Source organism: Antechinus flavipes, chromosome 2, assembly GCF_016432865.1.
Source record: "Antechinus flavipes isolate AdamAnt ecotype Samford, QLD, Australia chromosome 2, AdamAnt_v2, whole genome shotgun sequence".
NCBI classification, from domain to species: Eukaryota; Metazoa; Chordata; class Mammalia; order Dasyuromorphia; family Dasyuridae; genus Antechinus; species Antechinus flavipes.
In genome coordinates this window covers 504,910,788-504,937,108 of record NC_067399.1, presented here as the reverse complement: position 1 = coordinate 504,937,108, position 26,321 = coordinate 504,910,788, and the positions used below count along the sequence as shown (strand labels likewise).

The following is a 26,321-nucleotide window of genomic DNA, read 5'->3' as shown; positions in this document are numbered from 1 at the left end:
GCACTAGATGTGGATTCAAACTCTACCTCAGACCCTAACTAGCCTTGTGACCCTGAGCAAGTCACTCTACAACTCCCAGCTTCAGTTTCCTCATCTGTAAAATGAGATTAATAATAGTCCTTATCTCACAAGGTTGGTATGAAGATCAAATGTGATAACATATGTAAATCATTCCCTTAAAGGGCCATCTATTTAAATGGAGCTATATTGTTTTTCACCACCCATATAGACTCTATATTCCAATCACGGGAGTCGCCAGGTAAACTTGGAAGAATGACCTTGAGTCACTGGGGCCACACATTTAGCTGTGTTGAGTGTGTGTTGTATATATGTGAGAGTATGGGAGTCCAGACACGTGCATGCAGATGTATTGGTATCCTCCTGTGTTTATAGACTTAGGAAAATTGGCTGGCACACAACAGTGATTTCCTCTCTCGAAATGGTGCAAACCTCTAGCCCAGCAAGCCCTCCCTCCCCCTTTTCTCTCTCCCCGCGCCTCCCCCTCTTTCGCATTTATTCCATCCCTCCCCTTTCAGTCCTTAGACTCAAGGAGAAACAAAGCTATTTCCCCCAGCCCCGAGAAAAGGGAGGAGCAGGCAGCAGGACTATCAGCGAACGAATCAATAGTTTGCGAATGAAATAGACTGGGGCCAGCCGGAAAGGCACGCAGTTCCTGCTTCCAGCAGCCTTGGGGGCTAGGGCGGTGGCTCGGCTCCGGCTGGGTCCCGGCAGAAGAGATCTTCGTCCTCTGCGGCAGCAGGACTGATGTTCCAAGCCTGAGATTCTCAGATACCCTGGTGATCGTGACGCCTAGGACACGGGACCCGAAGCCTAACGAGTCTACCTGAGGCTAGATTGCTGCCCGAGTCCTTCTCCGAAGAGACCACGAGAGTCCATCTTGGCTGCCCACCACTTTGTCCGCTTCCCCACTTCCCAGTCAGTTTGCCTGCCCGCCTAGCTCTCTGCCTTTCACTGCTGCTTGCTGCCCTCCCCAGGCTTAGGGGTGAGTTGGGGCGCGTGGAGGGTCTCGTCTGTCTTGGTAGGAAAATTCTCCCTGGGGAATCTAGCAGGTCCTGGCTCCTCTGCCAATCTCGAATCATAAATAAGCCGGATTCCCTGGGTGGGCAAGCCTGGAGGGAGTAACTGGCCTAGGGCTTCTGACAGCTGGGGGAAGGAAGAAGAAAGAAATGGTTTCACCATGGATTTCTGTTAAGCACAATCTCTAGAAATGTATTGTTCTAATGAATCCTAGGATCTCAGAGACTGTTTAATGCAGGTGTTCTTAACCTTGTCTGTGATGTGGATCTCTTTGGCAGTCTGAGAAAACCTGTGAACATCTTTTTCCAGAAGACTAATTTTTAATATACAATAATATATAATATAAAATACTAGGGTACAAAGGAAACCAAGGGTTATTGAAAATAACAATATTATTTTTTCCTATTCAAGTTCCTGGACCCTCTGTAATCTATCCACAGACCCCATTGGAAAACTCTGTACCATCCTCCATATTTTACTTATTAGGAAACAGGTTGGGGGTTGTGATGGTGAAATAACTTGCTCAAAGCAGTTCAGCAGTTTTATTAGAGTTAGGACTATAGAACCCTGGTTCCCAGGCCAGGACTTAGTTCTGTCATCCCATATTTGTTTCCTCAATTAAAGAGATTGGGATAAAGGATCCCAGACTGTAGAGGCTTTATTTTGTTTTGTGGGAACCAGATGCATGAGGAAATAGTTTTAAAATAGTCGGAATCACAGCTTCTTGGACCTTCTACTCAGATGCCTCCCAGTAAGAAGCCTGCAAACTAACCATATAAACACTAATAGTTCCCTACAGTTACTGCTGTACCCAGACTGCCAGCTGTCAGAGGCCACGTGGGGGAGGGGAAGGAGAGAAGGATTGGTCTCTCACTGGCTAGACAAATAAATAGAATCTCCTGATGCACTGGTACAGCCTCCAAGAGGGCTTGGGAATTAATTTCCCTGGAAATCTGATTTTTTTCCCCATGTACTACCTTTAGTCATAGGAAGAAGAAAATAATAAGGATAATGTTGGTGGCTTTTATATAATGCTTTAAGGTTTGCAAAGTGGTTTTTACATATGTTATCATTCATCTTTACAACAACCTTGTGAGGCAGGCAACCTTGTGAGGAAATTAAAGGAAAAAGCAATATGGTAGAGTGGGAAGAGCACTGAATGCAAAAATCAGATCCAAATCTTGACTCTGTTGCTTGCCGTTTGTAAGGATAGGAATAAATTACTCCCTTCTCTGGGCCTTAGTTTCTTGATCTATAAAATGGAAGAGACTGAACTAGGAACTCCTAGAGAGCTTTCTATTTGTAGCTGAGGGATTCTTAACCTGGGGTCTCAGAGTTTGTGGTTTATTGTTGTTGTGTTTTAACATTCTGATAACTTTATTTCAATCAATTGGTTTCCTTTGTAATGGTAAGTATTTTGGATACTACTCTGAGAAGGATGTGTAGACTTGACTGGACTGCTTAAAGGATCTATAACACAAAAGAGGTTTATTAAAAAAAAACAAAAAAAAACATTTTTTGTGACTAAATTTATGGTCCTGAACTTCCATCTGTCTCCTAGCTCTAAGGGGCTCCCCTATTCCAAAACTACCTTTTATTCATTATATTCTGCATATATTTATATATGCACATGTTGTCTCCTCTGTTAAAATGTAATTTCCTTGAAAGCAAAGGTTTTTTTTTTTTTTTTTTTTGTTTTGGGGAAGTGGAAGTAATTACTTCTAAAAGTAGCACAGTGCCTACCAGGCACTTTAAAAATCTTTTTGATTGGTTGATTCAATCAACTATTTTCTCTTCACAATGATAGCGAAAGAGAGAATTCAGGCACTTATTCCTCCCTACTTCTTACTTTAAAAATGACACACATTAAGAAAAAACTGTAATGAACCTGTCATTTACCATGGGGGTGTATGTAGCAATACATCAAAACTTTCCAGGAAGGATCTGCTTGCTTTCCCAATCTAGGGAGGAACAGACAGGATAACAATCAATCAATCAATATTCATTGAGCACCTATTATGTGTAAGGCATTATGCTTAGTGATATAAAAAGAAGGGAAAGCCGGTTCCTGTCTTCTTGGAGCTTACAACTGAAAGGGGGAAACAACATGCAAGCAAATATGTACAAAGCAAGCTATATACAGGATAAAGAGAGTTCACAGAGGGAAAACTTCCTGCAGAAAATAGGGTTTTAGGTGGGATATTAAGGGAACCATGAAGGTCAGTAGTCAGAACGGAGGAGGAAGAACATTCCAAGCACTTGAAGGACAGCCAGAGAAAATGCCCGGAGCTAAGAAAGTACCCTGTTTGTAGAGTAATCTGGAGGCCAGCCTGAGTTGGAGTAAGAAGACTAGAAAAGTAGAAGGGGAAGAGGGCCAAGTTAGGAAGGGCTTTGATTGCATTTTGTATTTGCTCCTAGCCGTGATAGGAGTTTTGGAGCCACTGGAGTTTATTCAGTAGGGTGTGTATATGATATGTCTATATGATATGACTGAACATGTACTTTAGAAAAATCATTTTAAAGGCTGAATGGAGAATGGATTGGAGTGCGGAGAGACTTGGAGCAAGCAGACCCACCAATAGGTTTTTGCAATATTTTTGCAGGTTTGAGGTGATGGGGGTCTGGTGGCAATGTTAGGGGAGAGAGAGGGATGTGTTTTAGAGATGTTACAAAGGTGAAATGGATCAGCCTTGGCAACAGCTTGGATATAGGAGGAGGAGAGATTGAGAGACTGAGGAATCCAGGATGATTTCCAGGTTATGAGCCTGAGGGACTGAGAGGATGGTGTGACCCCCTATAGTAAGAGAGAAGATGGGGGAGTAGACAGATTTTAGGGAGAAGATAACAACTTCTGTTTTGCTCCTTAAGTTTAAGATGTCCGCAATATATCCAGTTCAAAGTAACTGAAAGGCAGTTGGAGATGCTAGGTTGAATGTCATCAAAAAGGCTGGGGCAGGATAGATAGATTTGATGGTAATTAAATCCTTGGGAGCTGATAGTAGTATAGAAGGAGAAGAGGACTCAGTTCAGAACCCTGAAAGCAAGTGGCTATTATGAGCGTAGGTAAATAAGGTTCAGCATCTAGAACCTCTGAGAGAGACACTAGGGATGGGGCTCTGATCTTTGGGTGGAAACTTTCACTGCCTGACAAAAGTGGGCAGCCCTGGGTCCACCTGTGTTTAGTACAACCTAAAAGAGACTAGGTTAGAGGCCTAAAATGGAGCCTGCCTTTGGTTGGAGTAGAGGGAGAGCTCTTAGTCACTGGAAGGTTTTCACACCTTCCAGGAACAAAAATAGGGAGGAAGATCATAGGCCTGGAAGGGCCCTCAGAGTCCTTGTAATTTAACCTACTTATTTTATTGATGAAGAGTAACAACTCTTGTGAAGTTAGAGGCTTTGTCCAAGAGTAAGTATGAGGCATGGAATGTGAACTCAGACCCTTTGATTTCAGATCCAGAGCTCTTTTCCAATACATCTTCAAGGCTCTACCTTCTGTGCTAGACTCAGGTTGAGTATAGGCTAAGCTCAGTTGATGTTCTGCAAAGATGGATACCTGATCCTCTGTGTCCTGTAGATACTGAAATCAGGACCAAAGTTGGGATAAGAGGATAAGGTACATACTTAGGGGAAAATAGGTGAAACCAGGAGACATAAAATGTTGCATAAGGGATGTGGTAGGCAGAGGAGAACATTATAGGTAGGATATAGCTTATAATGCATAATCCTGGCTATGTAAAAATTCATTCATTCAATAAACATTTATTAAGTACCTGCCAGGTGCCAGGCACAGTGGTGAGGAGGGGACAAGGCATTCACACTCTTATCTGGTCTCCATGGGAACTGGCTGGGCAAAAGAGTGAATCTAAAGGGGTGTGTGTGTGTGTGAGAGAGAGAGAGAGAGAGAGAGAGAGACAGACAGGGAGAAGGAGCGAGACAGAGGGTGGGGAAGGAGAGAGAGAGTTTTCTAATGCTCTGGCTTGATGATTGGGACTTATCATTGGACAATCTGAAATCAGGAGTAGGAGCCAATCAGTGGTCAGAGATTAAAGAAGTTTAGATTTAGACATCTGGGAAATCATCCACTCCAACCTTCTCATTGTACAGATGAAGAAACTGAAGCCCAAAGAGACTATCTCAAAATCAGGGACTGAGATCTGACCCCAAGACTTCTGACCTCAAATCCAACAATCCACAAAATAGTGTTGCCCCAAGGTCAAAGGAGCAGTCTGTGGCTAGAATTAGAGACCTATGGTTGGGCTCAAGGCTCAGTGTGAGGCTGAAGGTAAAGATGTGGGAAAACAAAAAAGCTCAATCATTTATTTAACTTCATAGAAGGGGGAATGTTCCTCTGGATCCCTAAGAAAAAAGTCACTAATAATAAAAGAAATCCTGCCCCCAAAAGTGGTATTTGGGATATGACATCATAAGAGGCAGAAGCTGTAGGCCCCTGAGATCGGAAGCATGCTCACTTGGCCAGGTATTGTGTGGAAGAGACCAGGACTAATCATCCCATCCTAGAGGGCCCCTATTCAATTGATCAATCAGTCCCCATTTATTAAGCACCGACTAGGTGGCAGCTAGATGGCGCCATAGCACATAGATTGCCAGGCGGGGAGTCAAGTCAGACTCCTCTCCCAGAGTTCAGGTACAGTTTCTGACACTTACTGGCTGTGTGACCCTGGGCAAGTCACTTAATCCTGTTTGCCTCAATTTCCTCATCTGTAAAATGGGCTGGAGAAGGAAATAACAAAGCACTCCAATATCTTTGCCAAGAAAACCCCAAATGGAATCACAGAGTCAGACACAACATGGAAGACTGTGCAAAGACTGAAAACAGAAAGATAAAAATGAACAATCCCCACTCTAAACAACTACATTTTATCCAAGGAGACAATACCCACATACAGCAACATATAAAAATAAATAAATAAAGAGTAACCTGGGGAGAGAACTAGAAGCTGTGGGAGGCTCCAGAGAGGCTTCCCAAGACATTCGCTTGCTTGTTCGGAGCTTTCAGTCATGTCCAGGCCTCTGAGACCCCATTTGGGATTTTCTTGACAGAGATATTAGAGTGATTTACCATTTCCTTCTCCAGCTCGTTTTATAGATGAGGAGGCAAATGCTCAAAGTCATTTAGCCATATATACAAAGCAAGCTATATACAGGATAAAGAGAGTTCACAGAGGGAAAACTTCCTGCAGAAAATAGGATTTTAGGTGGGACATTAAGGGAACCATGAAGGTCGGTAGTCAGAACAGAGGAGGAAGACCGTTTATACTGGATCTGGACTCGGGAAGCCGACCCTTTCTGACTCCAGGCCCAGCTCTCGATGTCACCTTCCCTCCCTCCCAAATCTCAGGGGAAGCTTGCTTTCTGTCAGACAGGAACAGAGAGAAGGACTGTTTTCCCCAAGCTCGGCAATAGGGTCAGGAGGGGGCTGTGACTTTACCTCTGCCTATACTTGAATCTAGCAGGTTGTAGAAAACGGCGCGCCAGGCTCGACAACGCTGGAATCAACCTTCAAGATCCGCAGCGATGCGTTGGAGGAGCATGCTGCTGGCAGCCATCACCCTCACCTTACTCAGCATCTTCTTAGTCATTTGGTAAGTTTGATTTGACTCTGGAGAGAGCGTGTCTAGGCTTGATGAATCACATTAAACTCGCAGCTACTCTCCCCCCCTCCCCATAGGGATAGAGTCCTTATGGGCATAAGGACTCATATATATATATAAAATATAGACATAGACATAAACACTGTACCTCTCCAGAAAGAAAGGAAGAAAGACAAAGAGAAAGAAAGAAGGAAAAGCCTCTGAGATACCTTTTAGCTTCCAACCGCTGATCCTTTTATTCCATCCCTTTGTTCACACGATTCCCTTTACATGGAACATCCTCTGTCCTTCTCTTTACTTGTGGCAATTCCTACCCATCCTCAAATTCCACCTCTTCCAAAAAAGATAAAATTCCTTGATCTCTCCCTGTTCCCCTTTAGAATAATAGGGATGAGATATTTCACCAAATAGAGAGTAATAAATAGAGGCAGCATTCAGTTTACAAACAAGTTGTGTCGAGGTCGGTTGATTGAAGCTGGGAATGCATTTTCACACAGAAATAGTGTTCATCTTTATCTTAGAATTAATAGCACTGTAGACCCTAATTATCATTTTTATATTTGTGGGGGAAGTGTATTCCACTTGCAGATGTCAGAAATACAATTTAACACCAAATCTAGAGCCCGGGGAATTCCCTTCACCCCCAGAATAAACCCACTTAAAGGTAGAACTGCGGGAATTGTAGCCTAGAAAGCAGGCTAGGGATTCAGCAGTCGGGGAGGAGGCTCTGGCTCCAGGGCTGGAGGGCTAGGGAGAAGGAACAGGAGAGCAATATCTGTTCAGATAAACAGGGGCAGTTTTTTGATCGGTCATTTATAATTATTATAAAAAAGTCCTAGAACTATGACATTGAAAATATGTCCATTCCTCCCTCAAAACTCCCACTTTTTTCTTTCACAAAATAATCCAGATTGTTTTTCTCTAATTCAGCCATTTGCTAACAACTTTCACTTATATTAACAGCAGAGTTGAACAAGTGACCCAATAATTTCCAGAATATATTATTGATGAATTTAATTTTTGCTAAGCAAATGATCTTATCTGTGAAGAAACAATCAAGAGAGCTTTTCTTTTCTTTCAGGATGTTAACTTGGAACTGGTCTGTCCATTACCTCCCATATTACCTTCCTTGCCCAGAAGCCTTGTAAGTATTGAGATGGGTCTGAGTGTGGAATAAAGGTAATGAATCTCTCAAAAACATTGTTGGGCAATGTGTAAGGGTACAGGATTGACTTCTTTTCTGAAGTCATTCAGGTAAGAATATAGTGTGACAGAAAGACCACTGCTCATGGAATCAGCAAGCCTAGGTTTGACCTCGGGCTTCTGTTGAATTGTGTAACCTTTGGGATAGAACACGTTACCTGAGCCTCAATCTATGAAATTGAGCCAATAGTACACTACTCACACAAGGCTTTCTAGGAAAAGTTATTTGTAAACCTGAAATATTAGTGATACAGGTGTTACTATGGTGTGCTGTTCTTCAGCAGGCATCCTCTGCTCCAGATTCCATTAAAATTTCTGTCTCACAAAGTCTCACAAAGGACTTTGACTTGGAGACAAAGGTAGAAAAGCTACTGCAGCCTAAAAACGTGGGTTCAGATCCAAGCTAGCTTCCTGATCACATGTGTCACTTTCCCCTTCTGTCTCTTCAGTAAAATGAGTATATAATCTCCAATCCAGTTATGACTTTTTTTCTTATGTTAGCAATTTTAAAAGTACTTTTCCAGGGAGTATCTTATTTCATTCTTTCTTTTTCTTTTTTGAGGCAAACAGGGTAAAGTGACTGGCTTAAGGTCACACTGGTTAAGTCTGAGTCCCAATTTGAATTCAGTTCCTCCCGCCTCCAGGACTGGTGATCTGTCCTCTGTACCAGCTAGCTGCCCCAAAGTATCTTATTTCAAAATTCTTCTCTTCCTGCAAGATTCAGATTAAACACTGTTTTTTCCATGTAATTTTTGTCATCTTCCCTGATATCTCTCTCTCTCTCTCTCTTTCTCTGTCTCTCTCTGTCTCTCTCTCTCTCTCTCTCTCACACACACACACACACACACACACACACACACACGTGTCTGGATCTTTCCTTGGCCCTCCTCACTTCCTACCTCATTTTTTACTTATCTGTGTTCCTATCAGTGGAATGCAAACTCCTTGACAATATTGATTGTAATTTTTTTTAGCCACAGTGCTTTGGACTTAGCAGATTTTTAATAAATGCTTGATGAGTGAATTTAATTCTTACAATGACCTTGTGAAGGAGGCCAAGCAGGAATTATTATCCCAACTTCATAGAGAACAAAATTGTATACAAGCTCCTAAAGAAGCACCTTGCCCAAGGACACCCAGTGACTTAGCAGACTGCTGCTATAACTGTGGCTGTTAGATTCTGTTTCTGGGATCTTGCAGTTATACAGGACAGTGCCCAGATGCCTCTATAATAATAGCACCTTCCTCACAACAATCCTATGACAGAGACAGTACAAGTTGCAGATGAGAAAATTGAATGGGGAAAAGGAAGAGTAATAATTAAGCATTTATATAGCAGCTACTATGAGCCAGATGGGCAGTGAGGCTACTCAGTGGATAGAGTGTGAGGCTCAGAGTCAGGAAGGCTCCTCTTCATGAGTTGAACAGATGCTTATTAGCTGTGTAACCCTGAGTAAGTTACTTAACTCTATTTGCCTCAGTTCCTCATCTGTAAAATGGCCTGGTGAAGGAAATGGCAAAATAATCTAGTATCTTCACCAAGAAACCCCCAGTTGGTGTCATGAATAGTTGGATGTAGCTGAAAAACGACTGAACAACAACATGAGCCAGGTTCTCATCTGTGTTTTTTGCAGAATGTGACCTCATTTAATTAAGTGACTTGTTTAGGGCCATATAGTTATCAAATAATGGAGCTGGGATTTGAGTCCATATCTCTTAATTCTAGTGACTCGTTTTGTTTCTGCAGAGTGCCTCTGTCTGTGATTCCACAAGGAAGTGATGCCCTGTCCCTGACACTTACTACCTGTAGGATTTGGGCAAGTAATTGAATATCCTGGGGCCTCAGTTTCCTCATTCATACTAGATGGCCTCTGAGGGCCCTCCCAGTTCTTGTGCTAGAGTCCTCTCAGCCTAACTCTAGGATCCTCCCTCTACCAACCCAGGTCCTCTCTAACTTCTAGTCTTAGAGAATTGCCTGAAGCACTTTGAGGACAAGTGACTTGCCCAAAGTCACACAGGCAGAATGTTTCAGAATTACGGCTTGAGCCCACATCATCCAGCACTAAAGCCAGCTCTCCATCCTCTATGCCTGCTACCTTCCCTATTGTTGTTATCTGAATTGTAAACCAATCAATGAAGTTGACTAATGGTGGAAACATCACAGTAGTAAAAGGGGATGACCTTAAGTGGGATCTTGGGACAGCCAATGCCGCCATTTTGGGCCTTGTAAGTGCCCACTGAAAGCATCCCTACTTCTTCCTGAAGGACCATAAGTCTCAATTCTCATTTGTCTTTTTTTCTTCTCTGATACAGTTCTATGAAATTGCCAGCTACAGAAGAAAAGAAATTTCGACCTTTTCCCCAGTAAGAAAAATTCTTTCTTTTCCTGTCTTAACGGTGATCTAAACTGATGCAGCTGTCTCTAGGATGTGAACCTCATGCCTTATTTGTCTTTCTTTGCAGGTTACTCTATCCTCAGCCAAAGTTGCTAGAGCAGCAGTAAGTTGTCCACTGGGTTGGAAATGAAATGTTATTTGGGGAGGGATTGGGGAGGTGAAGAGAGTACTTCCTGCTGGATAAATTTTCTCACTGGTCAGGGGAGCCTGATTCATTGCTTTAGAACCTTCAGAAATTGCAGCCTTGATGTAGAGAAGGAGGAGGGAGATGACCTGTAGCTGTCCAGAGAGTAAAGTGCCCGCGAAATATCACCTTTGCAGGCGATGATCAAGAAGAGCCTGTCCCACCCACATCCTTCGCCCCTGCTACCAGAGACCAACCACAGGGCCATTGAGGGAGACTTGGTGATTGGTTAGGGATACCCATTCCAGAATGAAAAATGCTACTGAATTGGAATAGAATGATGTGAATTTATAAAGATTGGGAGACTTGGAGGAAAAGTTGAACAGAAAGCAGTTTTGATCTTGTGTACAGGTGATGTAGTGGATGAGTTCTGGATTTGGAGTCCTACATTCAAATCCTGACCTGGATTAGCTTTGGGAATGTGAGCAAGTCCTTTTCCTGTCTGGGCTAAACTTTTCCTTGTGGGTAAAAGAAGTCGGTTCCAAGTATGGTGATGCCTCAGGGGAGGAGGGAGGAGTAGAGATTGCCAGATCTTTTGCGTTCAAGAGTTTTAAACTGCAGTGAGCTAAGCTGAGAGGTAACTATGCTAAGTCCAGGATCAAAGTAGTGAATGCCCAGGACCCAGAGAAGATGTTGGGGGGATTTGAGAACCAGGTCGTCTAAGGAGCCCAGGTGAGAAATAGAACAGAAGCTTCCATGCTATTTTTTACTGGGATTAGGTCCATGGGTAGCCAGCCCCTTCTAGCCCAGACAAAATATGGAGACCTAATCTTTAAAAAAAAAAAAAAAAACTAATTAAAATTAAAATTAATTAAGGAGGTTGAACTGATGCTCTGTGGGATCTCTTCCAGCTCAGGTCCTATGAAAACTTTGATACTGTAGACAGATAGCTGGGAGTAGTGGAAAGAATCATGGGCAGAGGGTCAGGCCACTTGGTGTTACTGCCCCTGCTCAACATGGGACCTTGAACAAGTTTTCTTTTCTCTAAGACTCAGTTTCCTTCTATTAAATGAGGGCATTGAAGTAGATGAACTATGAGATTTCCTTTCAGCTTTCATATAATATAATTCCATTTTCATATAACTACTGTCCAATATCCAGAAGAACTAGAGAATATCAGAGCTGGAAAAGACTACTTAGGATATGGAATTCAGAGACTAAAGGGATCTTAGAGACCTTCTTTTCCAGATCCTTCTTTTTTTCCCCCAATTTTTTTTTCAAGGCAATTTGGGTTAAGTGACTTGCCTAAGATCATACAGCTAGGAACTGTTAAGTGTCTGAGGCTGGGTTTGAATTCAGATCCTCTTTACTTCAAGACCAGTGCTTTATCCACTGCACCATCTGGCTGTTCCCACACCCTTCATCTTAAAGATGAAAATGATGCTAGATATTATATAGAAATAATCACATAACATTAGAATGTATCATTCTGTTCCAGATGTAAATTATATGTGTCTGCATTATGAGGAAAACTCACCAAAGGGACAGTAAGGGATGGAGCTCATTTACTGTGGGAAAACCTGCATTTAGAAGCAGGGTTAGTACTACATGAAGATGTAGTCACCAACCAGCTTTATAATATGACTAGATTTGAGAGGGCCTTTCCTGTCTCCTGATTTCTTTCCCAATTTGTTCCCTACTTTCTGAAATCTCTTTCCCAGAGAAGCCAAACTTTCTGAAATCTCTTTCCCAGAGGAGCCAAATTTTGATTCCTCAAATTAAGTTTAGGCTTAAAGTGGGAATCTTCCTGGGAAAGAGAACACAATGATTGACATTGACACTGAAAGATAAGTGACTGATTTCACATCCTTTCCATGGGACAGATTGAGTAAGAGTGGGGGGAGGAGGAGGAGTGAAGAAGGGGAAATGATGGCAGATATCACAGAAGGGCAGAAAGAGTTCCAAAAAGACAGACAAACCCCTGCCAGAGAAAATTGATCAGGATGTCATGGTGTCAGGAACCTATGCCATATAAGTGAATAAGGAAGGAAGGAAAGAAGGATTTATTAAACACCTATTTTGTGCTAGGGACTTTGCTAAGCACTTTATAACTATTATCTCATTTGATTCTTTACAACAAACTTGTGAGCCAAGTACTGTTATTATCTCATTTTAAAGTTATGAAAACTGAGGTAAATAGAAGTTAAGTAATTTCCTAAGCAGATTTGAACTCGGGCCTTCCTGACTCCTGGCCCAGTACCTTAGCCACTATGCTACTTAGCCTAGAAAAGGGAAAAAAGAAAGGATTTAAAGAGGGAGGGGATGAACTCTGCTTTGCTCAAAGATCAGAACTATGAGAGAGTTGCAAAAACTGCTAAAATAAAATATGGGGTGGGGGTGTGCCTAAGTTCAAATCTGGTCTTAGACACTTAATAATTCCTAGCTGTGTGACCCTGGGCAAGTCACTTAATCCCAATTGCCTCAGGGAAAAAAAGACAATATGGAGGAAAATTTGCTACTATTCAGAGTTGACCCAAAATGGAATGAGCTCCCTCAGGAGGTTGTAGATTTCCCATCAGTAATGGTCTCCAAGAGTAGTCTGGCTCACTACATATTGGGGACTTTGGTTTAAGGACAGCTTGAACTAAAGACCTGATTTCCCTTTGAACCCTGAGATTCTAGAATTGCTTGCTGAGAGAGAATAAAGCAGCTTTGACCAATGGCCTCTGGAATACCCTTAACTGGTGGTTTCATACTGTTCTGACCAGGTTTCTCTCACTACACGAAAGAATCTGAAAGTCCAATATTGGCCCTTTGGGGGACTTCTTTTTAATTTTTATAAAAGTCTTTTTGCAATGAGCTGAAATTAAAGGTCCAGCCCCAGCATAATTGACTTGAACGGCCAAAGCTTTTCAGTGACAACAGCACGTTGGACAAGAGTTTAGGTGAGATTCCTACCTCTGAATGAAGTCAGATTTTATGCCAGACCAGAAGTTATTTTCATAAATAAGCTCCATAAATACAAACTAACCACTGGAATACACTGATTCTATTTCTGTGGTTTAGAAAGAATTGGAGAAAAGTGAAGGGAAGGACCCTGATTTTACCATTTTCTCCCTTCTCTTTTCCTAGACGCAAAGATGTATTGACGCTTACACCATGGCTGGCTCCAATTGTCTCTGAAGGGACATTCAACTCAGAGCTCCTGAATAATGCCTACCGGCCCCTGAATCTCACCATCGGGGTCACAGCATTTGCTGTTGGAAAGTAAGAGACTGGGCTAGAGGTGGAAGGGTGACCAGGAATTCTCTCTTTTTCTTTTTCACATGTCTCTCTGACTTGCTCCTTCCTCCAGTCTATAATCTATATGCTGGGCCCGGGGTAGGTGGATGGGGGAGAAGGAATAGAGAGCATAAAACATGGTCCCTGTCCTCAAGGAAATTTTAAATTCAGTCAAAAGAGACAAAGTCTCTTCAGCAGTGAGAAGTAGGGTGGTTTAAAGGGGCTTCAATAAGATTGGAAGCTGTAGTGGGACTTTGAATGATGGGTAGAACTTAGGTAAGTAGTAATTAGAAGGGAGGGAATTCCAGGTGGAGAGAGTAACAAAAGTAAAGGAAATAGGGATGAGTTCTTCTCCCCATCACACCCCATAATACCCTACTATACCCATCCACCAGATATACAAGATTTGTCCGTCGTTTCCTGGAGTCAGCTGAAGAATTCTTCATGCAAGGCTTTCAGGTGAACTATTACATCTTCACTGATGACCCAGAGGCAATACCCCATGTTCCCCTGGGACCTGGCCGGAACCTCTCAGTCATCCCCATTCAGGGCTTTTCACACTGGGAGGAAATTTCCATGCGGAGAATGGAGTCGATCAACAAATTCATTGCCTCCAGGGGCCATCGGGAAGTAGACTATCTCTACTGTCTAGATATAGACATGGTGTTCTGGAATCCTTGGGGGGCTGAGACTTTAGGAGACTTAGTAGCTGCCATTCACCCTGGCTATTTTACTGTTCCTCGATGGCAGTTCCCTTATGAACGGAGGCCCTTGTCCACAGCTTTTGTTGCTGATGGTGAGGGAGACTTCTACTACGGTGGGGCAGTCTTTGGTGGCCGAGTGGAAAGGGTGTATGAGTTCACAGGAGGCTGTCACATGGCCATTCTGGCAGACAAAGCCAACGGCATCATGGCTGCCTGGCAGGAGGAGAGCCACCTGAATCGGCGCTTCATTTCCCACAAGCCCTCCAAGGTCCTGTCTCCTGAGTATCTCTGGGATGACAGGAAGCCCCAGCCACCCAGCTTGAAGCTGATTCGCTTTTCTACACTGGACAAAGACTCCATTAACTGGAAGGACTGATGGACCCAGGCCAAAGGCCTTCAGTCCTTACCCAAGGCTACTGAGAGACTGAGGTGACCAGAACTTTCTCCGGTCATCAAAAGCTTGGTGATGAGGTACTAAGGATGAGACTGAAAGTAAGGAAGCCATGGAGTGAGTTTTTTTAAAGGGCACTCAGGATCCATGTAAAAGAAAACCTGTGGCTTTATACATAAGCTGCTACCTTCGACGTTTGTTCTCATCCAAAGCATTCCCATCCCACTTTAGTGTCACAGTGATTGAAAACTGACCATTTTAGCATTTCATAAGCAATCCCCAAGAATGGCAAAGGGGAATGAGAACATGTCGATATTTAATTTGTTCATCAAATAATTTCCTCCTGTTACTAAAGGAGGATGCTGGTTACCTAGAAGGAAAGAAAAATCCTGAACATGGAGGAAAACTTTGGACTCAGACTTCACTAAGTTTGTAGCTTTGTTGAGCCGTTTTTTTTGGTTTTGTTTTGTTTTGTTTTTAATGAAAAAGAGATAGAGGAACTGAGCTGCTAAATTAAACTTAAGGGGAAAATGTAATAAGAAGCAAACACAAAATGACATGGGTTTTTGCCCTGGCTTTGGTGCTTACTACTGTTGGCTGTGTGACCTAGAGCAAATTATCTCTTTGAACTTCAGCCTACCTACTTGTAAAATGTAAAGAAACATTTCCCTGCTGAGCTCACAGTGGTGTTGTGAGGGTTGAATATGAATGTGAAAGTGCTTTGTGAACTGTAAAACTCTATGTACTTGTGAAGGGTTTGAGTTGTTATTCTTATAAAGGACAGACATTCTTCCACTGGGATAGGAATGGTCATAGGGCCAGAACCCTAAGGCATCCAGCATTCCTCAGCCACTTGAGGAGTGTTAAAGGCTTGGCTAGAGTTAGGTGCCGGGATTTTCCAGGATATGGGGAGACATAGGTGAATGAAGAGGCTGATAGCATTCCTGGTAGGGTCCTAACTAGTTTTCCAAGTAACAAGAGAGCTTGGGATTAAAGGGCTCCACCAGCTAGATGGGTCAGTAGATAGAATGCTGGACATGGAGCCAGGAATTTAAATCCAGCCACAGAATCTTACTATGTGACCCTGTGTCAAATCACTTAATCTCTGTCTGCCTCAAACATCTCATCTGTAAAATGGCACTAGCTTCCCAGGGTTGTTGTGAGGGGAAGATGAAATAATGTCATAGGCACTTTGAAAACCTCAAAGAGTTTTATAAATGCTAGCTATTATTATTAGGACCTGGTTTCCAGGGTAGCAGATTCTCCTCTTGACTACCCTGCCAAAGAATCTGAAAACATGGAGCAATAAAGTCTGATGTCACTAGGACTTGCTGAATAGAGCCACATGTGGGTTTCCCTTCCCATTGGACCAGTGAGGATTGCCAAGGATTGGGATCTGACTGTCCATAGAGTGTGCTTCCATAGCCACCTCAAAAATTTACCCACATGCATTGCATGCCAGATATATATATATATATATAAGAGATGGGGCATAGACATAAAACAAATTAAGGTCAGACCATCTGTGATCAGTGTCCAAGAAGTAGCATGGGCAATAAATGCTATCGGTGTTGAAAAGGTATTTATTAAGCATTAGGCACTGAGCTGGGGCTACAGAGGCAAAAATGAACTGGTTTTCAAGTTGCTTACATTCTATTAGGGGACACAATATATACACATATGAAATAAATACAAGGTAATTAGAGAGCAGGAGTGGAGGCGTTAGATGCTAGAGAATCTGGAAACCCTCATGTTGGAGGTAGCCTTTGAGCTGAGCTATGAAGGAAGTCAGGGCTTCTAAGAGGTAGAAATGAAGAAGGTTTTCTTGATGGGGGAGGACAATCTATACAAAGACATTGAGATTGCATATGTGCAAGGAACATCCAGGACCATATGACTGGACACTGAATGAATGAATGCACGAACAAACAGGTATTCATTAAGTTCTTATTTGTGTCAAACCCTTGGAGATACAAATACAAATGCAAAGATAGTCCCTGCCCTCAAAGAGCTTACCTTCTAACACATATCAGGGAGTAGTGAGTGGCCAGGGAGGGGCACTAATGTTACCAAGACGTTAAGTAGGTCTTGGGGTGTAACTGTGCTATAACCCCTTCAGAAGCTATAGCAATGCTGGTTTGGTGATGGCTCCCAAACTGAGAGGGAGGTTTGTAGGCATTCACAAAGTGGGAAGGAAAGAAGATGGGTGGGGTGAGGGGGGAGACTGCAAAGGATGGTGCCTGGGTCTGCTTATCCAAAAAGCAACTATGGGGATGTCAACATCGATGGTGGGAGTGGGGCGAGGAGTTCTGGAGATGAAAAGGTTAAAATCCTTTAAAGGGGCTATAAAGAGATTGGAAAAGTAAATTGGATCCAGGCTCTTAATGCCAAACAAATTAATATTTATTCCTTGAGGCAATCGTGAGTCACGATGGTTAATTGAGCAGAAGAGTGGGAACTCGGTGGGAAGGATTCATAGAGAAGATGGACATTTGAGCTGTGTTCTGAAGAATGGCTAAATTTCAGTGCTCTATTCGGAGTCTGGAGACTTGGGTTCATATTTCATGAGTCTCAGATGCTAATTTTATGAATTTGGGGACCTTTGTTCCCTCATATATAAAATGACATGGTGCTCCCTAACGTCCCTTTCAGCTCTGACATACTCTGTTTGGAGGTAGAGAGGGGACCTGCATTCCAGAAAAGTAGAATCTCCGTCCTTAGTCTGCTGGGCCTCTATAGCCCCCGTTGGAGTCCCTTCCCCCCACCTTTTCCCCTGCTGCCCCAGCTGGAGAATTGAATGATTAGGCTGCATCAGGCTTTGGTACTCAGAGTCATGCTTGGAATCCCAGGGGAGACCAAGCCTGCCCTCCTTTATATTGCCTGACCTTATTGGAACAGAAGCAGGACCACAGAATCATTTTTCCTGACTGGGAAAGACTGACTTTGGATAGGTAAGGGAGCAGAACAAGGACCCTTCCCCTCCACTACTGCTAAGGCAGGATCTGCATTTAGGTTTTTGCTACAAATTTTTAAAAATTTAGATTTTTGTCACAAATGTTTTTAAAATTTAGGTTTTTTGCCAGAAAAAGAGCAGATTTTCCTAATAGCATAACCTTGACCTCTTTGATCCTGTTTCATCATTTGTCAAATGAAGAGTATATTTATACTACCTGCCTCTCCCAGTGGTTGTGAAGAAAGTGAAGTATGAATCATTATTCCTGTTGATAATAAGCAGAAGATCTGATGGTTCAAATAAGTGTTATCCTAGGCTCAATCTCAGTTCCCATCTATGCTTGGAAGCTTGATCTGTGGTACCACTAAGCATTGCCTTATACCATTACAACCTCTCAACTCCTCTATATTGCAGACAAGGTATTTAAGGAACAATCTTAAGGCAGAGAATAGATGTAAGAGAGAGATGTATGCAGATGGTTAGTAAGATGGAGGGGAAATGGAAGAAGGAAAGAATAGAGGAAAGAATGATGGGATAGGAAAGAAACTATTTAGAGTAGTGGGAGGCATTTGATGGATGGAGCAGTTGTTTAGCTTAGTAGGAGGTATTGGATGGGGGGAGGAGAAGGTATTTGATTAAGGAATGAGAGAGAAGGCAGTGCTTTTCCAGAATCAGATGGTTCTTAAAGCTCCCACATGGTCGGGGGAGTGAGCTTCTCTGTTGAAACCCCCACCCTGGGGCCAAGGAAAATGTACATGAGGGAGAGAGGGTGACTCCTTGCCTTTCCACCCCCTCCCTCTTCCTACCCTCACCCCTACCCCTTTCATTTCCACCTGTCAGCCACATCATAAATATCCACTAGGGTTGGCCCCACCAGGCCCACTCTCTCAGCATCGGCCTTGCTGTTGTCATGGCAACCTGGCTCAGACCGTCTTCACCAAGGAAAGGGTGGGGGGGATTGGCAGGAAGGGATGTCTGCTAGAGTGTGTGTATGAGCCAGCCTGTGTGCATGCATTCAAGCATGTATGTGCACAAATGTGTGTGATAATGCCTCTGGAGTTCTGTCCAAATTCAGCTGCACTTTGGAGCCCATGACCTGAGGATAATGACGATAATGGTATCTGAATAAATCTACTTCATGATGCTTTGGCTGGGAAAGGGTATGTGTGAAAGGGATGGAGAGGAGAGAAGGACCCAGGACTAAGGCATGGGTCTTATAGCCCTTTTTCAGAATTAGGCGTGTGCTGGGACTCATGTTCTCCATCACCCATACTGTACCCTCCATAATGTACAGTTAGTAGGTTTTACTGCTTCTCTTGAGGGAATAGGGGCTTTTTACTTTTTGAAATTGGTGGTGGTAAGGGAGTAAAAATGAGTAGCTAATAAAGTATAATTCCTGGGATACCTAATTACTTAATAAATGCTTCACTAACTGACTGGAAAATGCTCTAGATTGAATGTCAGGAAACCTGGGCTCTGGTTCAGACCTTGCCACTAATGGCACGATAAGGATTGAACTAAATAATCTTTAGATCCTTCTCAACACTTTCACTCCATGTTCTAAATTCCTCTCCAACTCTAGCATTCTGTTCTACCTTTTAAAATTCCAGCTCTCATATTCTATGTGCTTTGTTTTAAGATCCCATTCAACTCTGAGATTCTATTTCCTAAAGTTCTTCTAGTTCTGAAGTTAAAAACAAACAAACCAAAAACTTGTTACCGATCCAGAGCCATAATAACTCGATCACACTAACATTTCATTTGATCTTTACAAATGTGAAAGTGTCAGAGCAGTAATGTCCATTTCTCATTTTACTAATAAGGAAAGGAAGGAGAAAGTTAATTGCTCAAATTCCCACAGCCAGTTAATCAAGTTACTAGACTGAACCCTAGGTCTAATGATTCCTTTGTTCAATACTCTTTCCTTAACCCTGCCCCTAACATGACCTTCAGGCTCCTTTCCAAAGGCCATTCCCCAGGCTTGGCCAGTCTGGGATGCATCACCCTTGGATATCTCTATACCCCTGAAGACACTAGGAAGAAGCAACAGAATCCACATCTTTCCTTAGGATGTCCCCTAACAACTGGAAATGACCAAAATTTCATAGCACTGAACTTAGCACTTAGCCCACTGGGCGAGTTTAAGAAACCATTCCCTTGTGGTCTCCATCCTTCAGTTCCATCCCCCTCCTATCAGCCAGTGCAAGGTTAATGAGGTCACAGAAAAGGGCAGATCTCCTTTGTTAGGGGAGGAATAAGGAGTGACGGAACAGGCAGTTTTTGTGGTTTGTTTTTTCATGCCTGTGGATGCTGTTAGTCTAGGAACGATACCTTCCTTTCTGCCACATCACACTGTCCTCCTCTCTTTGCCAGGGACCCCCCTTCCCCTGTGGTATAAGCCTGATATGTTAAACTCTGGAGTCAACCTACGTTCCAACCCAGCCCCAGGGGAGAGAGCTCAGTCTCGTGCCACTCTGAGACCATGGCAGGGCTGCACAAGCACAATCCCCATCCTCAGCCCAGCACAGACTGAAACCTTAGAACCCTTTCTCTGCTCTAGTCTCTCTGTGTCCATCTTGTCTTCTTCCTGAAGACATTCCTGAAAACATTGTTTTCAGATAATGGAAGGGGCCCATTTGCTAAGGTCCAATAAAATCATCCCTGGGTAGGTGAGGAGGGAGGATGGATAAGGAGGCCTGCTGAGGAGATGGGACAGTGCAGAGACCTACATCAGGATGGGCTCCTCTGGATTCGTCTAGAGGACTTGGAAGCTCTCTTCTCCTTAAGAAGACCAATTTATTTATTTAATTTTTGCAGTTTCCAGGCAACTCTCAGGCCCACATGGGACTGACTCTCAGGTGCCTACTGGCTTTGGGGGAGGGGTGGAAACAGTTGGGAATCAGGCAGAGAGAGCTTGTTGCCAAGGTATAGGGATGCTGAGCTCCCCTCCGAGTCCCCAAGGGCTGCTACCAGTGTAACACGAAGTTTCTGGAAGGGAACTCGGCCGTCTCCCCAGGCCATAGGATTGTCCGGTAGCTCCGGGCAGAGAGGGTGACAGGCGGTGCTTGGGAGCCTGCGGGATCTGCTACAGGATGGATGGGGGTGTGAGTGGACGGAGCAATGGCTTTCCACAATAGACGCTTGTGTGAGGGGGGAGGGGCATCCTGCACTTGTTTGGACGGCTCCAGGGAGCTTATTTATTTATGACAGGGCTTCAGAAAGAACTGAACCGGACTCTGACACCTGGGCTTCTCCCCACTTTAAGGCCCCTAGCTTGTGTGACTGATCCACTTCTCTCCTGGCATTTATTTTCCCTGCCTGTAACATGAGGGGCTCCGACTGCAGTGATCTCCGAGGGCCCTGCAGACTTGGTTCAGATTTTACGGCCGCGCTTGGGCACAGGTGTATGTTCCGCTGTGCACATTTGGCGACCCCCAGCCTCCTGAGGAGAGGGTTTATAAGTTTCTGCGCGCCTGGACGTGTTACACGCAGGGAAGAGCGAGTGTGAGCGCAGGAGGGTCACAGGGGTGTGCGCCGAGCCCTGGTCCCACGGGTGCCCTGCGAGAGCTGACGGCGGGCACGTCTCGGGTGCAGTCCCTTCCTTACTGCCGGTTCCATCACTCCTTATCGGGGGAATAAGGTTCCTCGTGGGCAGGAGGGTCCCTCCCGGCTCCCTTTCCACACCTGCTGGGGCGGGGCGAGCCGGAGGGTAGCCCAGCGCCAGGCTCCGCCCCGCGTCCCCTCCCCCTCCTCGGAGCCCGGCGCTGCCAGGGCACGAGTCGGGGCGGAGCGAGCTGTGCCTGGCCCCCAGCGCGGGGCACAGCAGCGGGGAGGGAGGAGCAGAGCGGAGCGAGGGGCACAAGGCTGACGCTGGCCAGCACAGCCGGGCACGGCGCGGAGAGGCGAGCGCGGCCGGGCGCATCGCGGGGAGCGCAGACAATGGGAGCGGCGGAGGCCAGCGCAGCGGGTCCCGGCCGCTGAGCGGGGACCGGGGGTCCGGGGCATGAGCTGAGTCGGGACTTCCTGAGTGCGGGGGCCTCCCCGCCCGGGTCCAGGCCAAGCTGGGGGGACCATGGCAAACGGTCCCTGAAGCCCTCTCCGGGGTACGGAGTCCGGTCGGGGGCCCCGGGTCCCCCCCATCTCTCCACCCCCACACGAGTTCTCCTTGATACCCCGCCAAGGCGATGCGAGGCGGAGGGTAATGTGATGATGATGGTGGATACCCAGGTGAGTGACCTCCAAGCCCCCATTCTTAGCCAGGTCCTTTAACTAGCCCCTCCGGCTCCCCCCCTCCCCCGCCCCCCCAGCCGGACTGGAGAGGAAGAGGTAAGGTGGCTGTCGTTGGAGCCTAGGGGCCACCGCCCCCACATCCAAATGCAGTGATCACCCCTGTTGACCAGCCTGGGGGAAAGAAGGGAGTGGGGCCCCTAGGTCATCCAAAGTGTTGGGGGAACCAGATGGCAAGTGGATATGATGTTCTTAATGATCAGAAGCTCTCACAAAGTAGCGACGATGTACTGTAAAAGGTCCCTTCCTATGAGCTAGACCAGAATGGGACAGAAATGAGCGTCTGACCTGGGCAAAATGCTTAGAAGACTGACATATTTATGGGAAATCAAGCAAGGGACAATATCTTCCCCATCTCCCCCGGCACCAGCCACATGGAGGAGGGCTCTACTGGGGGCAGCGGGGCAGGTGGAGGGTATACTAGGAAAAATGAATCCTGATTCGTGCCTGGAGGAAAGCTCTTAGAGATCCCTGCTCTCCAGTCCAAAGGAGGTTCAGAGATGCTAGTCTTGGCAGATATGATGCTTCATGCTTCCCATCTCCCCTAACAAGATCTGAAAGAATAAGGATTCAAAGAATGGAGAAATTCTTCTGTAGGACATCCCTGCTCCAATCAGTTCAGGGTAGGAGACCCAGTTCTCCAGCCCCTCCCCATTATTTCTCTGTGACTGGGCAGCTGGACAGAAGTTAAGGGCAATGTTAGAGGCTGTAGGCGATACAGTGGACAATGTGCTGGCCTGGAGGCAGGAAGCCCTCAGTTCAGATCAGACACATACCAGCTGTGTGACCTTGGGCAAGCCATTTAACCTTTATCTGCCTCAGTTTCCTAAACAATAAAGGGGGGAAATAATAACACTTACCACTCAGAATTGTTGTGAGGATCAGATAAGATAACATTTTTAAAGCTCTTAGCATTGTGCCTGGTATGGCGTAGAAGTTTAATAAATGATTTTCCCTTTTCTTTCCTCCAATGGAGAATCAGGGTTCCATGACAATATCTGAAAGGGAAAATGGCAGTAGGGCCCAGAGGTTTGTGTGTGTGTGCAATAGGAGATGGCCTGGCAAGGAATTTTGGCAGACAAGGGAAACCAAAGACTTCTCCTGGAGAGGGCTTCCAGCCTTTCCCCTCTTATGTCAGAGGCATACAGAAAAACCAGCATACCAAATCAGGTTCCCAATATCTTCCTTCTTCTTCCAGCTCTCTGTGCACAGCCCACACAAGATTGATTTCCTTGGTGGAGAATAGAGGAAAAGGCCTCAGCTTCCCAATGTGAAAAATAAAGAGGAGAAAATACAGGTTCAGAGACCTTAGGAATCAACCCAGTCCAGGCCCTTCCTTTTACAGATCAGAAAACTGAGATTCAGAGGAAGGAATAGAGTATCTATTAAGCACCTACTCTGTACCAGGCATTGTACTAAGCAATTTCCACATATTATATAATTTAATCCTTACAACAACCCTAGAAGGTAAATGTTACTATTATGACCATTTTATAGTTGAGGAAACCAAGGTCTATGTCAATTGACTTGCTAGGAGTCACACAGCTCCTTATTGTCTGAGGTTAGATTTTAACTCATTTTAACTGACTCCAAACCCAGTACTTTATCCACCTCATCTCCTAGCTGCTTGTGGTAATAAGTTAGAGAGTCATGATTCAAACTGAGGTAACTCATATTGTTTTATTTTGTTTTAACTCTAAGTTAAGTGTTCTTTCCACTATAATATCTGAAGGTTCAGAGCTTGGACAAGTTCAAACAATTAACCGCTGTGTGTAGAGCACTGTGTTATGTATTGAAGGTCTCTAACATCTCTTCCAGCTGAGCATCTAGGCCAGGTCTGTTTTCACTCTATAGGAACTTTTATTGAAACAGGGTGAACAGGGATCTTTTTGGTTAATAGAGTAACTGCCCTGGGATTGTTGAAGTGGAAATAAGGGACTTAGGAAGGGAGGAGCCTACCCACCTCAAATTCCTGCCTAGCTCCCAGCCCTCCAGAGAAATGATGCCTTTGTTTTTACTAAGCAAAAACAGGGAGCTAGCAGAAGAGGGGGGCCACATCAGGAATAGAAAAGAGATAGGGTGATAGTATCTTGGAAAGGGAGTCTGGGGGCGGGATACTCAAGGGGAGAGGGTCTTCCTCATACTTAAAGGCTTCCTGAAAAGTGTCTCAATCTTGGCCTTCGTTCAGTTCCATCACTCCTCCTCCTATGAGAGAGCATTCCAAGCAAAAATTATTATCTATCTCTCCCCTTTCCCTACCAACTATTCTGCATCTCAGAGAAGCAGGCATCTCTTCCATACTTAAAAATCTTAACCATTCCAATGTGTTAACTTGTTTTGCTTAACAGCTTTACTTAATTGTTAGTAGGGGTGGTTCTCAGGGAAGAAGTAATCATTGGGAAGTGATGAAGTGAAAAATAAATTAACAAAGTGAATAAACAACAATAAAAGAACATCAATAAAATATTTTAAAAGAAAAGGAAACAAGATCTTTACCAGCAATGTTAACACCCAGGAAGGAGGCAACCCCATTCAAGGATAAATCATGCTGGACTTGAAGTCAGAGGGTTTGAATCTTATCTCTACTATTAACAATCTTGGGCTAATCATTTAACTCAGTTTCCTATCTGTAAAATAAGAGGGATGGCCTAAATGACCTCTAAGACCTTATCTAATTCTCAATCTATGATCTAGGGACCCATTATGTGCATAGCCCTTTAAAGTCACTCTGGATCAATAAAAGGGAAAATCTCTGCTTTTAACCAGCTTGATGTCCTGACTCAAGTCCTTTTCTTGGGTCTCATACTTTCCATCTGTCAAATAAGGATTTTGGATTAGATTCCTTTAGTTCCTTTCAGAGCTAATGCTCTAGGAGAAGGCAAGGTACAAAAGCAGACATATAGTATCTTAAAGTTGACAAAGTGCTTTTTAGCCATTATTTCATTTGATAATCACACAATCTGAAAGGATATCCCCCACCCAAGTATTCTAGGTTTTAAATATCTAGGTTTTATATATCTGGTTTTAAATGTCATAAAAAATCCAGAAGCTAAGCTAAACCTAGGGTAAGGGGTCAGAGGAGAGACAATGATGAAGAAGACAGGGTTCTTATTGTGGGATGAGGGTGAACGGATGTTAACAGATAAGGCCATCATGCACAGGGCAATGTGCTGACTCTGAATCCATGAACCTTTGGTTCTGTGACCCAACAGACACAAAGAACAAGTGCTTAAGAGGATTCAGAGGAGGGAGGGGGAACTAGCTGGGGAAAGTAGGAAACCCGGGACGGTTTTGTAGAAGAGTCAGTGTTTGAGCTAACCTTTGTAGGATGGGCAGAATTTTAAGCAAGATTGGGCAGGGGAATAACTTGAGGCAACTAGTGACTGCCACACAAAATCACCACATGCATTGGAAGGCCTATTGCTGCCAAACTCAGTAGCCTCTATTCTTTTAAATGTGGATAAATGCTCAGATCTGGTTGTTGCTGTTGTCATTGTAATTGTTGTTTATCATTAACAGACTTGGGGTATCTTCCCTACTACTTCCTATTCCTTTACTAGCCTTTTTTCCCACCTGTTACAAGGACCCCTAAAATTAAAGGGCCTAGAGTAATCACCTTAATTTGTTGATGATGGTCTACTTAGAATAGTTTTTTAGGTACTACTTTCTGGTAAGAGAAAATAGCCTAAACCTGAATTTGGAACATTACAGTGATTCCTTAGGAAGGTGAGAGCCCTGGGTCTCTTTTAGGAAAGTCAGTACCTACCAAGATGAGGAAAACCTGCATGATAGGATTCCTAGATACTCAGTAAGACAGAAGAAGAAGGATCACAGGATTCTAAACTTACAGACACACTGCCTAGGAGCCCGAGTAGTGTTTTGGTTTGGTTGTGGGTGTCAGAGTGGAGATCATAGTATCATTGGGCCAAAGAAATCATCTTCTCTAGTCCTTCATTTTACAGATAAGAAAACTGAGATTTAGATTAAGTGACTTGCCCATGATCACAGCGTTAGAAGGTGTTAGAGACCAGGTCTTTATGACTCCAACAGTCTCAACACTACACCACATTGACTCTAGAAAAGAGCCATGTCCCTACCCTGTGATCATAGAATCATAGATTTAGACTTAGAAAAGGAAGAGATTGAAGCCCAGAGAAGTTAAATGATTGCCCAGCATTGAGATGGGACTGTCACCAAGGTCCATTGTTTTACTCACTTGTTTCAGAGGTTCAATATTGCATTTAGAATTAAAAATATAAACTCATATGAAAATATGAACTCCAACAGTTAAGGCCTTCTACAATCTGGCTCTAATATAGCTTTTAAATAAA

The 26,321-nt window shown here is 44.1% G+C and overlaps 2 protein-coding genes across 3 annotated transcripts in view; both read left to right on the top strand.

Moving 5' to 3' along the window:
• The first annotated feature begins 387 nt into the window (after nucleotides 1-387).
• On the top strand, nucleotides 388-15,503 carry GBGT1 (globoside alpha-1,3-N-acetylgalactosaminyltransferase 1 (FORS blood group)). Of its 2 annotated transcripts, none has more exons than XM_051980268.1 (7): nucleotides 388-1,003; nucleotides 6,513-6,641; nucleotides 7,732-7,794; nucleotides 10,167-10,217; nucleotides 10,317-10,352; nucleotides 13,506-13,640; nucleotides 14,051-15,503. In XM_051980268.1, the coding sequence occupies exons 2-7, from the start codon at nucleotides 6,574-6,576 to the stop codon at nucleotides 14,733-14,735; spliced, it is 1,038 nt and encodes a 345-aa protein (XP_051836228.1). In that variant the 5' UTR covers nucleotides 388-1,003; nucleotides 6,513-6,573; the 3' UTR covers nucleotides 14,736-15,503. The 2 variants fall into 2 exon arrangements, with proteins under 2 accessions (XP_051836228.1, XP_051836227.1); XM_051980267.1 differs by having other exon boundaries at nucleotides 390-1,003; nucleotides 6,510-6,641.
• Nucleotides 15,504-21,638: 6,135 nt separating this feature from the next.
• Nucleotides 21,639-26,321, top strand: part of RALGDS (ral guanine nucleotide dissociation stimulator) — an 89,037-nt gene continuing 84,354 nt past the window's right edge. The window contains exon 1 of the mRNA XM_051980265.1: nucleotides 21,639-21,930. Coding sequence (XP_051836225.1) covers nucleotides 21,910-21,930 — 21 coding nt within the window. The 5' untranslated portion in view covers nucleotides 21,639-21,909. The remainder of the gene's footprint in view (nucleotides 21,931-26,321) is intronic.

What these genes read in the sequence shown, in the direction of transcription:
- GBGT1 (XM_051980268.1), top strand. Translation starts at nt 6,574, where the DNA reads ATGCGTTGGAGGAGCATGCTGCTGGCAGCCATCACCCTCACCTTACTC. An exon ending in AGCATCTTCTTAGTCATTTG is followed by an intron (nt 6,642 to 7,731) that starts GTAAGTTTGATT and finishes CTTTTCTTTCAG; the next exon opens with GATGTTAACTTGGAACTGGT. An exon ending in AAATTTCGACCTTTTCCCCA is followed by an intron (nt 10,218 to 10,316) that starts GTAAGAAAAATT and finishes CTTTCTTTGCAG; the next exon opens with GTTACTCTATCCTCAGCCAA.